At 36.2% G+C, this 12,527-nt stretch overlaps 2 protein-coding genes across 3 annotated transcripts; both read right to left on the bottom strand.

Moving 5' to 3' along the window:
- Positions 1-1,938: 1,938 nt before the first annotated feature.
- Positions 1,939-6,597, bottom strand: LOC149206294 (alcohol dehydrogenase-like). Of its 2 annotated transcripts, XM_089395401.1 has the most exons (5): positions 5,263-6,597; positions 3,304-3,365; positions 3,016-3,112; positions 2,708-2,869; positions 1,939-2,522 (listed from the first exon to the last, which is right to left on the bottom strand). In XM_089395401.1, the coding sequence occupies exons 3-5, from the start codon at positions 3,043-3,045 to the stop codon at positions 2,403-2,405; spliced, it is 312 nt and encodes a 103-aa protein (XP_089251527.1). In that variant the 5' UTR covers positions 3,046-3,112; positions 3,304-3,365; positions 5,263-6,597; the 3' UTR covers positions 1,939-2,402. The 2 variants fall into 2 exon arrangements, with proteins under 2 accessions (XP_089251527.1, XP_089251528.1); XM_089395402.1 differs by lacking the exon at positions 3,304-3,365.
- Positions 6,454-7,422, bottom strand: LOC149206293 (putative choline kinase 2). The gene is made up of 2 exons (XM_089395400.1): positions 6,963-7,422; positions 6,454-6,655 (listed from the first exon to the last, which is right to left on the bottom strand). The coding sequence occupies exons 1-2, from the start codon at positions 7,371-7,373 to the stop codon at positions 6,620-6,622; spliced, it is 447 nt and encodes a 148-aa protein (XP_089251526.1). The 5' UTR covers positions 7,374-7,422; the 3' UTR covers positions 6,454-6,619.
- Positions 7,423-12,527: the final 5,105 nt, after the last annotated feature.

Here is a 12,527-nt window from a genome sequence, read left to right as displayed (position 1 = left end):
TAATCTATAACCCAAGTACTTGATTCCCCCACTGATGGATTGCACTTCATAACCAAACAGATTTATTAACCAGTCCAGCTCTTATTGGTTAATCTCGCTGTGATAAATAACCGACTTCGAACTGTTAATCTAAAGCCAGACGCCTTTTGGAAATTTTGAAAAATATCGTGATAACACATCCATGTTATCATGTGTGCCCCAAAAATCTTTGAAGTTGCTAAATCCATTTCCACCATTAAAAACATGATTCAAAGACTGTTGCTACTAAAATTTAAATCTCTTAATAAACAAACATTATAAAACATAAACAGAAATGAGAGGAGTCGCCCGCAAGTAAAGGAGGTGGCCTCTACGCGGAAATATACAAAAATAAAATATCTGCAGTGAGACAGGTCATGTCGAAAACACGCGAGCCATTTCTTCTTTTAATACGTGGCAATTAGACAGGGGTTTATCGTATTGGGAAAGCAAATACGTGGTACTGTAGCTCCTTTCTGGTCGGTTCTCAGTTGGCACGAAGTTAACTCGAGTGCGTGATGGGGCAATTTTTTTAAGCGAGGCCTGCATTGTTTTACAAAACAGCAGAATCAGCCTAACAAAAATCTGAATATGGACTAAGTGATAATGGGTGGTTGTTTATACCGCGAGGTCGTTATTAAAAACCATTTCATTTCATTTTCCATCGTCGATAAACAGGATAGCTGGTTACGGACTCATTCTCAAAATCTTATAATTCATTTTACAATTACTAGCAATTGTCCCAAAAGGTACAAAGAGAGGCCGATAGGATTATTAATTTGGAATTGTAAAATTTAGTAGCAAATATTGCAGAGGGAAATCTCATGATATTACAGAATGAAATCCCATCCTATTACAAGTAAAACTGAGAAATTTCATATACCACAATACAAGTAAAACTGAAACCAATCTTGTAGAGTGAAATCCCATCATATTACAAAATGAAATCTCATTATATAGGATTTATTAGGGTGATTACAGAAAAAATGAACATAAGTGGAGAGCTGATTCAGAAGGTATGACATGGACTCTGTAGAGTGAATCCCCTAATCTTGTAGAGTGAATCTCATCATACTACAGAATGAAATAGAAGTCTAAAGGATTTATCAGAGACATTACAAAGAACGCTATCACAGTGGAGAGCTGCTTCACAAGGCAGGACATGGATTCTGCTTATTCACCACAGAAACTCTTGTTGTTGAAGATGAAAAGCAGCACAAAAGTAAGTCATTCCACAACTACTACAAACTTACAACAATATTAACATCCTGCAAATATTCTCATCTATGAGGAGCTTTGGGGGCCTATAGATTACAAGAGAATAGCAGAAATTCTTCACTAAACATGTTAGTAGCGTACTGATCATCTTGGCGGTTGGAGACAGAACTGGTGTTGAAGCTCTCTTTCCTCACAAACCCAGCAGGGGCTTTCTTGTCATGATTCTGAGTACAAAATTTGACTGCCATTTTCTGCATCTTTCTATTTATATACATTGTTTGAACTCCTGTACAAATTTTCCCACAGAATAGAAACAAAAGATATTACAAGTGACTTAAGCTATTTGGCTAGCCAGAAAGGAAAAGAATTCAAAACAAAGATGTTATTACTAATGAAGTTTGACACCAGAATAGATATGCATATTAAGGGACACAGCCACCTTTAAAGGAAAAGAAACAAATAATACTAAGATCCCCAGATATATATATATAACAATAGTGTGGAGTTATTTCAACGAGGCTTGTCAAGGTAATCCCAGCTATTGTGGATCATGAGTCATTACTTTAAGAGACAATTACGAGATCAGTTTCAAAGCAGAGCTGTAGGAGATGGATCAAACAACAGAGCAGAACTTTATGCTTTTTGGTAGATTCTGAAAATAGCAATAGAGAAAGGTTTAAATTGTCTACAGGTGATAAGAGATTCCAAACACATTGCAGAGAGGTCAAATGGAAATTTCAATCAGGAAAATTTGCAGCTGGCCCATCATTGGACGGAATCAGAGAAGCAAGGAAAAATTCCATGTCATTATCTTTTTAGCATGTCTGCAAGGGATAAATATGAAGGCTGATATATTGTTCAAGTAAGCACTGAGGACGCAGAACAGATGGATGGAGATGATTGAATACCCCATCTGGACCTTCTCATTCAATCTATTTCTAATCAAGCTATTATAGTAATGACCTTTTGGATGGTTGTTTTGGAAGCAATGTCAAAACTTAAACATCATACTTACCCTAAAATTATTATAACTGTTTACACGCTTTCCAGGACTTTAATTGCATACCATAGTTACACAAGCCACGACATTAATCACATAACAGTTTGAAATAGTTCAGCATGCCTTCATAACATTGGAGATATTCCAACTGTGTTCATATTTTTCACTAATCTTGGATGACTTTAATTACAGTTCTCAGACCCTCTCCTTTAAGCATGTGATCAAATGCCTTGTTGATGTCAGCAAAAGAAACCTTGTCTGTAACAAATTTATCCAGTTGAAGCTCCTGCAAATTTAACAATCAAGGAAGGAAAGATTAAAACCATAATTATAACTCTAATTAGATATGATAAGCATAGATTGCTCCCGTCATGGTACGGACAAAAAAAAACAACTGGGAAATATGACCACACAGTATTATCTACAATTATGGTTTAAATAAGCTGTTACAACTATGTTATGAAGTCTTACCCCATTCAAATACATCTCTACAAGGCCTGGCAAATCAGTACGAGGCTTATAATTTCCAAAGAAGGTTCCTTTCAACGTTTTCTCGCTCAGAAAGTTTACAGGATTCGTTTTAAAGACTGCGTCTGAACGAGGGACCCCTGTTAAAACGGCTACACCCCAACCCTGCAAAAACAGAACTCTGATATCAAACATATGCATTGCCTGCATTTTCTTAATTAAATCGAAGCAATCAGTTTAAACTTTAAAGCTACAGCTTAGAATTGAAATGATTGATGTATCTTAAAACAAAGGAAACCAAGAGCTAGTACATCATGGCAGCATTCCAAAGCTTGAACCATGGCCTCAATACTCCCTGTGCATTCGACGCTGCAGTCCACCCCTCCATCAGTTTTTTTCCGCAATTACCTGTAAACATTTTTTATAAGTGTTTGGAAATTAAGAGTCTACACTGCTTTGAATGGATGGTGAATGAGTGCACTCCATGCGAAAACTTAAAATCTCCCCCACCTAAGTACTAAAGTACCACACTAGTCAAAAGCAACCAATACTCTGATCTGGGAGAGAGTTTGATGATCATTTTGGGCAGCTCAACGTACCTGCTGAATAGGTTTTTCTTACTCTTTAGGGTTTATAAATTCCGTTACTCCAAATTGTTTTGCTGAGAAAGGAAAGATTACAAGAAAGGGTTAAAAAGGCAATTCTACAAGTCAACATATCAACATATGTACACAGATTTTCCACATAATTCATAGGAGTAAAGTATGAATACCTTTGTAAACTAAGTAGTCAAATAATGGCATACAAGAAGCCTCTTGCTCCACAAACACAAAATTGTAAACTAAGTAGTCAAATAACTGCATACAAGAAGCCTCTTGCTCCACAATCACAAAAGAAAAAAATCTCTTACACCTTAATATTAAAAGATAAAATTATTATTTATAAATATTTTAACATATACAATTTGGTGCTTGGTGCTTTTTTCTGTTCTTCTCAATACAACAAGATTCAGTGCTACTTCAAATTCAATTTGCCACAGATATTCTGCACTGCCTATTATTCACTTTTCAACATAATATATGGAAACTCTCTCAAGGAGGTAGCAGAATTTTGACCTACACCATTTGATGCTCATGTTTCACATTTCAGCTCGCACAGATGATAGGGTTCTTTAAGCAAATTAAGAGAAACATTGAAATTGCAAAATTCTGCGTAGAACAATAACTTGTCAAGAGCTTGAAACATAAAACTTGGAAAAAAAAATTAAATAGAGAAAAATCACTTAGCAAAGGGCCAATAAATCAAATAACTGAACATTTGAAAAAAAATATATCTTATATTGATTCAGTACCAAGAAATCAAATGATTGAACAAGCTTATTGAAGCCTACAAGGATAGAACTATTATGAAGAAAACAGAAAAACAGTATCCAAATGGCCATATGGTGATGGTCCTTTTATGGCACAATCGGTTATAACAAATTAAAAATGAAAGGAATTCAGCTATACTAAGTTACAGAAACCTTGTTAATTTAAGCAATAAGTTCAAGGATTGTTCGAGAGCTTCCAATTTAATACAATCTGTTAAACGATATTTTACTTTAAAAATGTGCAGAACAATTAGGTTCCAGACTCCCCAAAATTTACCATGATGATAGACTTGCATTACATCACTCGGATGAATGAGGTCCTCATTAAAGTTTCCCATAATGTAAAGATATCCATGAAAGTAACACCATGAATTATGTGCAAATTCCTCAAATTTATAATAACATGATGTTCCATGCGGTTCAGCCTCAAATTTTGCTGGATACTCTCTCAAGGAGATTACAGAATTTCAACATACGGTATTAGATGCTCATGTTTGACATGTCTGCTCACACGGAAGATAGGGTTCTTGATGTAAATTAAGAGAAAAATTCAAACTGCAAAATTTGTGTAGAACAATAACTCATCAAGGGCTTGAAATATAAAACTTGAACAAGCAATTTAAAAGGGGATTAAAAAATCACTTCGAAAAGGACCAAAACACACAGGGCAATTGGGAAAAAAAATCTTCTTTTGATTCACTACCGACAAATCAAATGATTGGCCAGCTTATTGAAGCCAACGAGGATAGAGCCATTATGAAGAAAACAAAAAAGCGGTATCCAGTTGGAGATATGGTTATAGTCTAATTATGGAATGATCAGTTATAATACATTAAAAAGAATGGAATTCTCAGCTATGGCACGTAACAGAAACCTTGATAGTTTGGTCAATAAGTTCAAGAATTGTTCGAGAGCTGATGTGCTAAACGATATTTTACTTCAAAAATTGCAGACCAATTAGCTTCCAAGATCCTTAGAATTTAGGATCATGATAGATTTGCATTACAGCGCTCGAATGAATGAGGTCCTCATTAAAGTTCCCCGTCATGTAAAGATATCCACGAAAGCAACAGCATGAATTATGTGCACAGAATAGTCCCTAGAAAAAGGTTTGAGGACTTTAAAACTGCAACATATACTAATATGCATACAGTGGAACATAAAGAGGGCACTTGTTATTAGTACTTACAGCAAGCCCAACAGCCCCCAGGCCAAACACTGCTACTATCGAACCCTTCTTGGGTTTGCCTGCGTTCAAAGTAGCACCCATCCCTGATTCCACAACAGAGAAGAATTTTACACAACAATTCCAGTCAAAGAAACCATTATGAATGATTTTATAATTATTAACAGTACAGCGAGCGAAAGTCCTCGCAATTGACATGCCCACTTTGTAAAACACTATACATTGTCAACGAGGTCAATTATTTCATTTCTTCAGTCAAACTTAATATATTATCATCTCAAAATTACTTATAAAATCTTCTACAATTCAGGAAAGTAGTTTTTGCATAAATGGCAGGCTGCATCCAGACTTGGAGTCGCTCTGCATTGAGTAAATTCTGTTTTGATAGGAGATCCAAGGGCAATATAGGCCTTGCGGGGCAGGGGGTGTTTAGAGATGAGCATGGTAACATTCCAGGGAGGTTAGACAAGTTTTGGAATAGAATACCTAACAGGTAAGCAGAGATAACTTGTAAAATCTTCTACTATTCAGGAAAGTAGTTTTCGCATTAATGGCACGCTGGATCCAGACTTGGAGTCCCTCTGCATTGAGTAAATTCTGTTTTGATAGGAGATCCAAAGGCAATATAGGCCTTGCGGGGCAGGGGGTGTTTAGAGATGATCATGGTAACATTCCAGGGAGGTTAGACAAGTTTTGGGCACAACACACACACATATATATGAGAGCACTGGATTTATCAGAGGGTTGGTGGATGGGAGATTGCTGAAGAAGCTGTGGTCTCTTTCCCAATTTCCCTGTGATCCCAGTTTCTGTGGGAAAACTCTCAACATCCAATAAAGGTTGCCAACTACACTCAAGGGAATCAAGTTTTTCTTAAACTCTCAATGAAATTTTGTTTTTTCCTTCTAGCAGAACCCTTTCATTCAGATGTGCTTTTGCATGCTGCAATCTAGAAAAGCTTCTTGTCACTTTCATCGTGCCAAAACATGAAGAGTGTAAGTTTCAGACAATAATCACAGACAATAATCTAAAAAGATTTTGCGAACAATAAAACCCTGAAAAGCATTCTTTCAGATTTAATTGTTCAGAACAGAAAACTTGCAAAAGTCTGCAACTGGTTAGTTGATGAGAGCAGTGAAGAATTCCTTCAAATCATGAAAAAAGTGATGTCTATAAATATTTTCAGGTGGAGTATTCTCACAATTAATGTCAAGCACTTATCTTCATCGTTAATATCATGTTTGCATACTGTAAGTCATTGTGACAAAATCCAATGCTTTCACTCTCGCCTGATAACATCTTCTCCAGAAAATTGACCTCATCTTCTATGCAATCCAGTCGGAATCCAGCAACCTCAACGTCAGGACATAGCGCCAACGCTGTCTTTAACCAGTTTCTGGTTTTAATAACAAAAGATTCAGTAAAGAAAAAGAAAAAAGTACATCACAAGCAATTTGATAAAGATCCAAGAACAACCCTGAGGCGCATCCAGAGCTTTGGTTGCCGAGGGCCGAATATGTCAAGGTGATGAAATTCCCACAACTTTGATGCTATTTTAGCAGATATTTCAGGATTTTTCAAATCAGGGGGCGACAGTGTCTAAGTCTCTCGTACAAATTAAAAAAAAACTGTCAGAATTCAGTGATTTTGATTTAAAGAAACATCTTCAGTGAAGAATTAGTTGAAAAGTCTAAAGAACTTACCCTGGCATTCAGAAATTCCTCAATGCAGCCATTAGGGAAGGAAGCCAGGAGACGGGGGCCCTGCCCGAGCCTGGAAATGCACTCAAATGCCCTAATCTCGTATTCTCGATAAAAAAACGCATTCGCACGGGCATCTCCATAGATCCGAACCTTGACCTTCCTAGGATTTTCCTCCTCTCTGGTCTGCCAACTGCACTTGAAAATCTCATTCGTCATGCCGCCCGTGAGAGGCCTGATTTCCATCTTCTTTTCGTCGATAACGTCCGCCCAATGCAGAGCGAGGGTTTGCAAAGTACCCTCGGCTTCTTTGGGCAAAATAGAACTCTGTTCTGTGGTAGCGGCCATGAATAACGACTCGAAATTTCTGCGCTGCAGAATTCTGTTGAACTCAGAAAAGAATGGATCGTGCATAAGGCGGAAGATAACTGCAGGAAGTTAACACGACCCGCCATTCCCTCGCAGAACTGTCCCGCCAGAATCCGATGTCCCGCCAGAATCCGATGCCACGTGTCAGTACGAAGAACTAAGAATCCATTCAGAATCCGATGCCACGTGTCAGCACGAGAGCCAAAGGAACGACGAAAGTCTGTTCCAAAGGAAGGCCTATCGGCCTAAAAATATTTTTATATATTTTAATTTTATAAAAAAAAATTCATAATTACAATATTTTATATATTTCAATTTAGTTTAATTTTATAATATTTATATATTTCAATTTAGCTTAATTTTATAACATTTTTAAAAATTAAATTGATAAAAAATATATATATATTTAATTATTTTTAAAATAAAGATAAATAATTTATTTGTAAAAATTATTAAGATTAGTATATCATATAAATTAATTGGTGATAAATATTTACATATATAAATTCATAATAAGTATCAAAACACTTATTTTATTATACATTTTAGGTGGCTAAAATTTAAAAAATCACAAAATTTCTAAATTATAATTTTATTTAAAATTACGGCAATAATATAAATTAAATGGCTATAAATACTTATTAGCATTAATCCATACAAAATATCAAAATACATTTCATAATGCATCTCACATTATTAAAATTAAAAAAATTAAAAAACCAACTAATTATAATTTTGTTATTATTATTATTACTTGTAAAATAATTAATCTATAAGTTAAACATATATAAATTTGGAAAAACATAGGCAAGATTCTTATCCATAGAGATTTATCTTCACTTTACCATGAAGATTTTTAATTTGTAAATAGACTTTAGCCCATGGGCTAATACCATGGATTATCAATAATAGATCCCAAAAAACAAGTCATTTCATGTGACACTTATTCATATCACATTTTTTTTAATTAATTAATTGAATCAAAACAACAAAAAACACTTAACTATTTTGAAGATAAATCTCAAGTTTTGATTTGTGTATACTATAATGAAAATTCTATAATATTTTATGGAGGTTAAAACCCTATCATCCGCCTTATAATTATTGATAATTGCATAAAATGATGATCTCCACCCTATCATGGTAGAGATGTTGTAATGTTTAACATTTTGACTCGATAATGTTTAAGGTTTCATAAATATAACAAAAAAAACTATTGCAACACGAAGAATGCCTTATCAATGCCCACATTTACCTAATTAACCATGTATACAAAAATTATGGGTCAACTACACATCTTATTGTTAAATTGACCATTTTTGCTAAGTAAAATTTGCTTATATATTAATTTCCCCATCTAATTAGAATATCAACTTATTAGAATTGGAATAATCTCAAATCCCTAAGAAATTGGTGGGGGCATCCATGTGGCACTAATATAATTTAAGTTGAGAAAAAAAGGAATTACACATCTTATTGTAAAATGGAACATTTTGCTAAATAAAATTTGCTTATATCTTAATTTCCCCATCTAATTAGAATATGAACTTATTAGAATTGGAATAATCTCAAATCCCTAGGATATTGGTGAGCAGGGAGCCACCTAGAACAAATATAATTTTTTAAATTTATTAAAATTCAATGCAACCTAATAAATTCTGTAACACTCCATGATTGGGGTGTGTACGAGACCCTCTGTGCAATCAAGGCAATTAATGGGGGTCCTCTCGAAAGCGAAACCCGCCACCCTCCACATGCGTGGCATGGATGACAAGGTCACCTCAGGCAGATGGGTGGGTAATATGTACGTGGGTGGCGGTAGGGGAAATCAGTCTTAATGTAAGTTATCGGGTGATTGCATGCAGGAGTCGGAAACTCAAACGTTAGACCTGGCTCAAAGGAAGGTGGTGGACAGAGGTAATAGTCGTGGACAAAGGCAGGCATTGGTGCGCACTAGTCCGCCCATAGCACTGTTTATTTGGTATGTGTTTTGTTCCTTTCCCCTTTTCTCCATGATGAGAGTCTGTTGGACATGTGATTTGGGTTGGCCTGGTATGAAACTGTGGGGTTTTCAGGGTCCGGGTCCTGCCCTGTTAGTGCTTGCGTTGTGTCGGGGTTAAATTATAGGTAATGGCCTGGAAGTGTTTTTGCTTCAGTGCAATTCGGTATTTGGTTGTCCCAACTAAGGATAATCATAGCCCGTCACCTTTACTCTTCCAGTAGGAAGAAAGGCCGCGAGATGCAAGAAGTGGGCAGGGTGGGTCTGCAAGGTTGGGGATTAGAAGGCATGTTGCCTGCCTGGCTATTATATGAATGGATTTATATGATAATGGGTTTGGGAAAACTTATGCATTCGTAATGCTTGGCCTGCTCACGAAAACTGTGCCCATGGCTTCGCATCTAAGTGGGGTTGACCCGACTAGGAACTGGGCAAGTTTAGAAAGTTTTGGATTGTTGGTTGCTGGAATCCTAATTGGAATTGGGATGAGGGGGTGCAGTGTAATTGGGGGTGGGGGGGTTATGCTTTGGTTGTGATTTCCTGGCAGCCTTGGGAGGGAAAACCTTTGAGTCACACCCAAGCGAAATGATATGTGTGGCATTAGGCCTATAATTCTGAACACTGGTTAGAACCTTTGTTTGTTTCCCAGGATCGTGTTAAAATTTGTTATGAAACTCGGGAAGCCAGAACGAACCATTTTTTGGTTTTACGAATGTCTATTGGTCTCTGGACAGGTGAACAGGAAGGCAATGAAACTCGCCATTTGAGTGGCTGGGGGCCTCTACCACCCGCGAGCACCCAACGTTATATCTCATCAAACAGTGACATGGTCACCATGGTCCATGCAGCGACTCAAACTCGAAGCCCTACCCTGCATGGTCACGACTGGAAAAAAAAGGAAGACAGGAAGAAGGGAAATTCAACAACCCTGGCGGCAAGCCGAGGGACCACAAACCGACTCTCAACATCATCAATGAAGTCGCAAAAGCTTATCACGAGGGCATAGATGAAGACATTTGGAAATTGATAGAGGAATGGGAGGTAGATCTGAACTGTCATGCAGGATCCATGGAGATGGAAGTAGATGATTAGTGAGTCTTAGTGCCCGATCCAGGGCATACTCGAGGTTGAGTGACCCAATTCAAATATACGATGTTCCTCTACTGGTCAATGAAAGGAATTCTCAGCAAGTCCCTGGAAAAATTTGCTCTGAATATGGCCACTATAGTGCAGGTGTTCTTGGACTACAAGTAGGACTTCCAGAAGCTCCTGTTCCAAATGCAGAAGTAGGATGGGTGCCTCCAGCGCATTGAAAATCACTTGCCTTGCATTTTGTCATCAACTGAACTCCCGGGGTCGAATGCAAAAGACACGGCTCCAGTGGAATCTGCTTCAGCTAAGGAAGGAGAAGAGTGAAAATGATGTCTTTTTTTTGTAGTTTTTGATGCAGATAACTTTTACTTTTACTTGTAAATACAGCCATGCCAATAGGTAAGTAGATAGCGGAATAAAAATAGACATACAGTCATATATTGCTTGGTTAGAAAGACTCAAGACTTATCGTTTTTGGATGGCATACCATGTCGTTAGGTGGCCAACAAACTTGGTTTCCCACAGGGCAAGTTGAGGCCACCTAACTATCTTTAGAATTGGTTGTAACTTGTTGTTAAATCAATAGAAAAAAGAGGTACTACCAAGCTTACTTAATAAATAAATAAAAACTTTGTAACACTCTATAGCCGTTGATAAGCATAGCATATGCTGAGCATATTCTCTTGAGAATCAATCTAGGGTGTAAATTTAAAAAAAAAAAGATCAGCAGATCCTCATCGACCTTAAGTTTAAATAGGAAGCCTTATGCAATAAAATAATAATAACAATAAATAAAATAAACACAAAATTCTCTAGCCCATGTATGGTAGAAATGTTGTAACGTTAATAATTAAACCAGCCTAGATTCATCAAGTGACCAAGTGCCCAGAACGATCAAATCTATTTTCACTCTAAAAGAGGTGTGTACCTCAAGTGATGTGATCCCAAGTATATTTTCACTCTAAAAGAGGTTTGTATCTCAAGTGATATGAACCCAAGTTAAAATGGATGTAGGCTTGTTAAATTAAAATTATAGAAGCCCTATTGCAAAATATACAACTAAGCCGCATAAATATTCCACTAATGTTCAATAGAGATTAAGCGCTTAGTTTAACTAATAGACGAAATGGTCATGTTTGAAACATTTTTTCAGAGCAATTTTGTGTTAAATTCCATAGAGATTTTTTAAAATTGTAAGTTTAAGTTGTTTAATCTACAAGGGTTGAGTGTCTCAAGTACTAAATCCATTTATGCATTCAAAAGTGCATTTTAACAATAAGGAATCACAATCTTACTAAAAAGTGTACTCTGAGATTATGGCCAAAAAATCATTTTGTGTATTGGTTAGACTATATCGAGATGAAATCTCTACCATCTCCTTACTAATTATTAATAATTAAATTTAAATTCTAGAAATAGTATGTCAAAATAAAAACACCTATCATTCTTTATTTCATAGTTGTGTTCTTTAGTTATTAAATTTTACCAAGTTTTAATATATGTTTGCGGATATCGTCTCTGTATATATAAATTTTATTTTTATTTTTAATTTCTTTTGATAAATTTAAGAAGATATTACATTTAAATATAGAAAATGTGAATAATGCTAATTTGACTTGAATAATGAAGTTTATACAAAAGATAATAATGAGAAATGTACACATTTAATATGATATACAAGTTTAAGTTTGTTTAATTATTTTTAAAAGGGGTAATTATGCAAGGTAGTCACCATATTCTTAGAAGACACTAGCCAAACACCATATGTGAAATTCCCTCGCTTGGTAGCATCCCTCCCCTTAGATCCTTCCCCCAATACTAGGTGTTTACACTGCCATGCTTGGACTTTCGAATATAAGAAGGCCTTCTTCCATGCTTACAACTTTAATCCAGAGGGTTATTTCTTCCAACAACTTCCCTCTCAACCCCGCTCGGAACACAACTTCATATTTTGAAAAAGACTAGTGGATTTGTGCCACAAACTTGAGAACATACCCTTCTATTGTAGTATGCACTCAAAAATCTACAACGCTCATCAGATCTGTGTCAAGACGGTGGAGAGCAGCGAGATCCATTAGAGTCCAGTCACAACGTGATAATGTATGTCC

The sequence above is a fragment of the Pinus tabuliformis genome, chromosome 1_2, assembly GCF_031772625.1.
Source record: "Pinus tabuliformis cultivar Carrire ecotype Pingquan chromosome 1_2, CPIR1, whole genome shotgun sequence".
Lineage (NCBI taxonomy): Eukaryota > Viridiplantae > Streptophyta > Pinopsida > Pinales > Pinaceae > Pinus > Pinus tabuliformis.
This window is presented reverse-complemented; position numbering and strand designations above follow the sequence as displayed.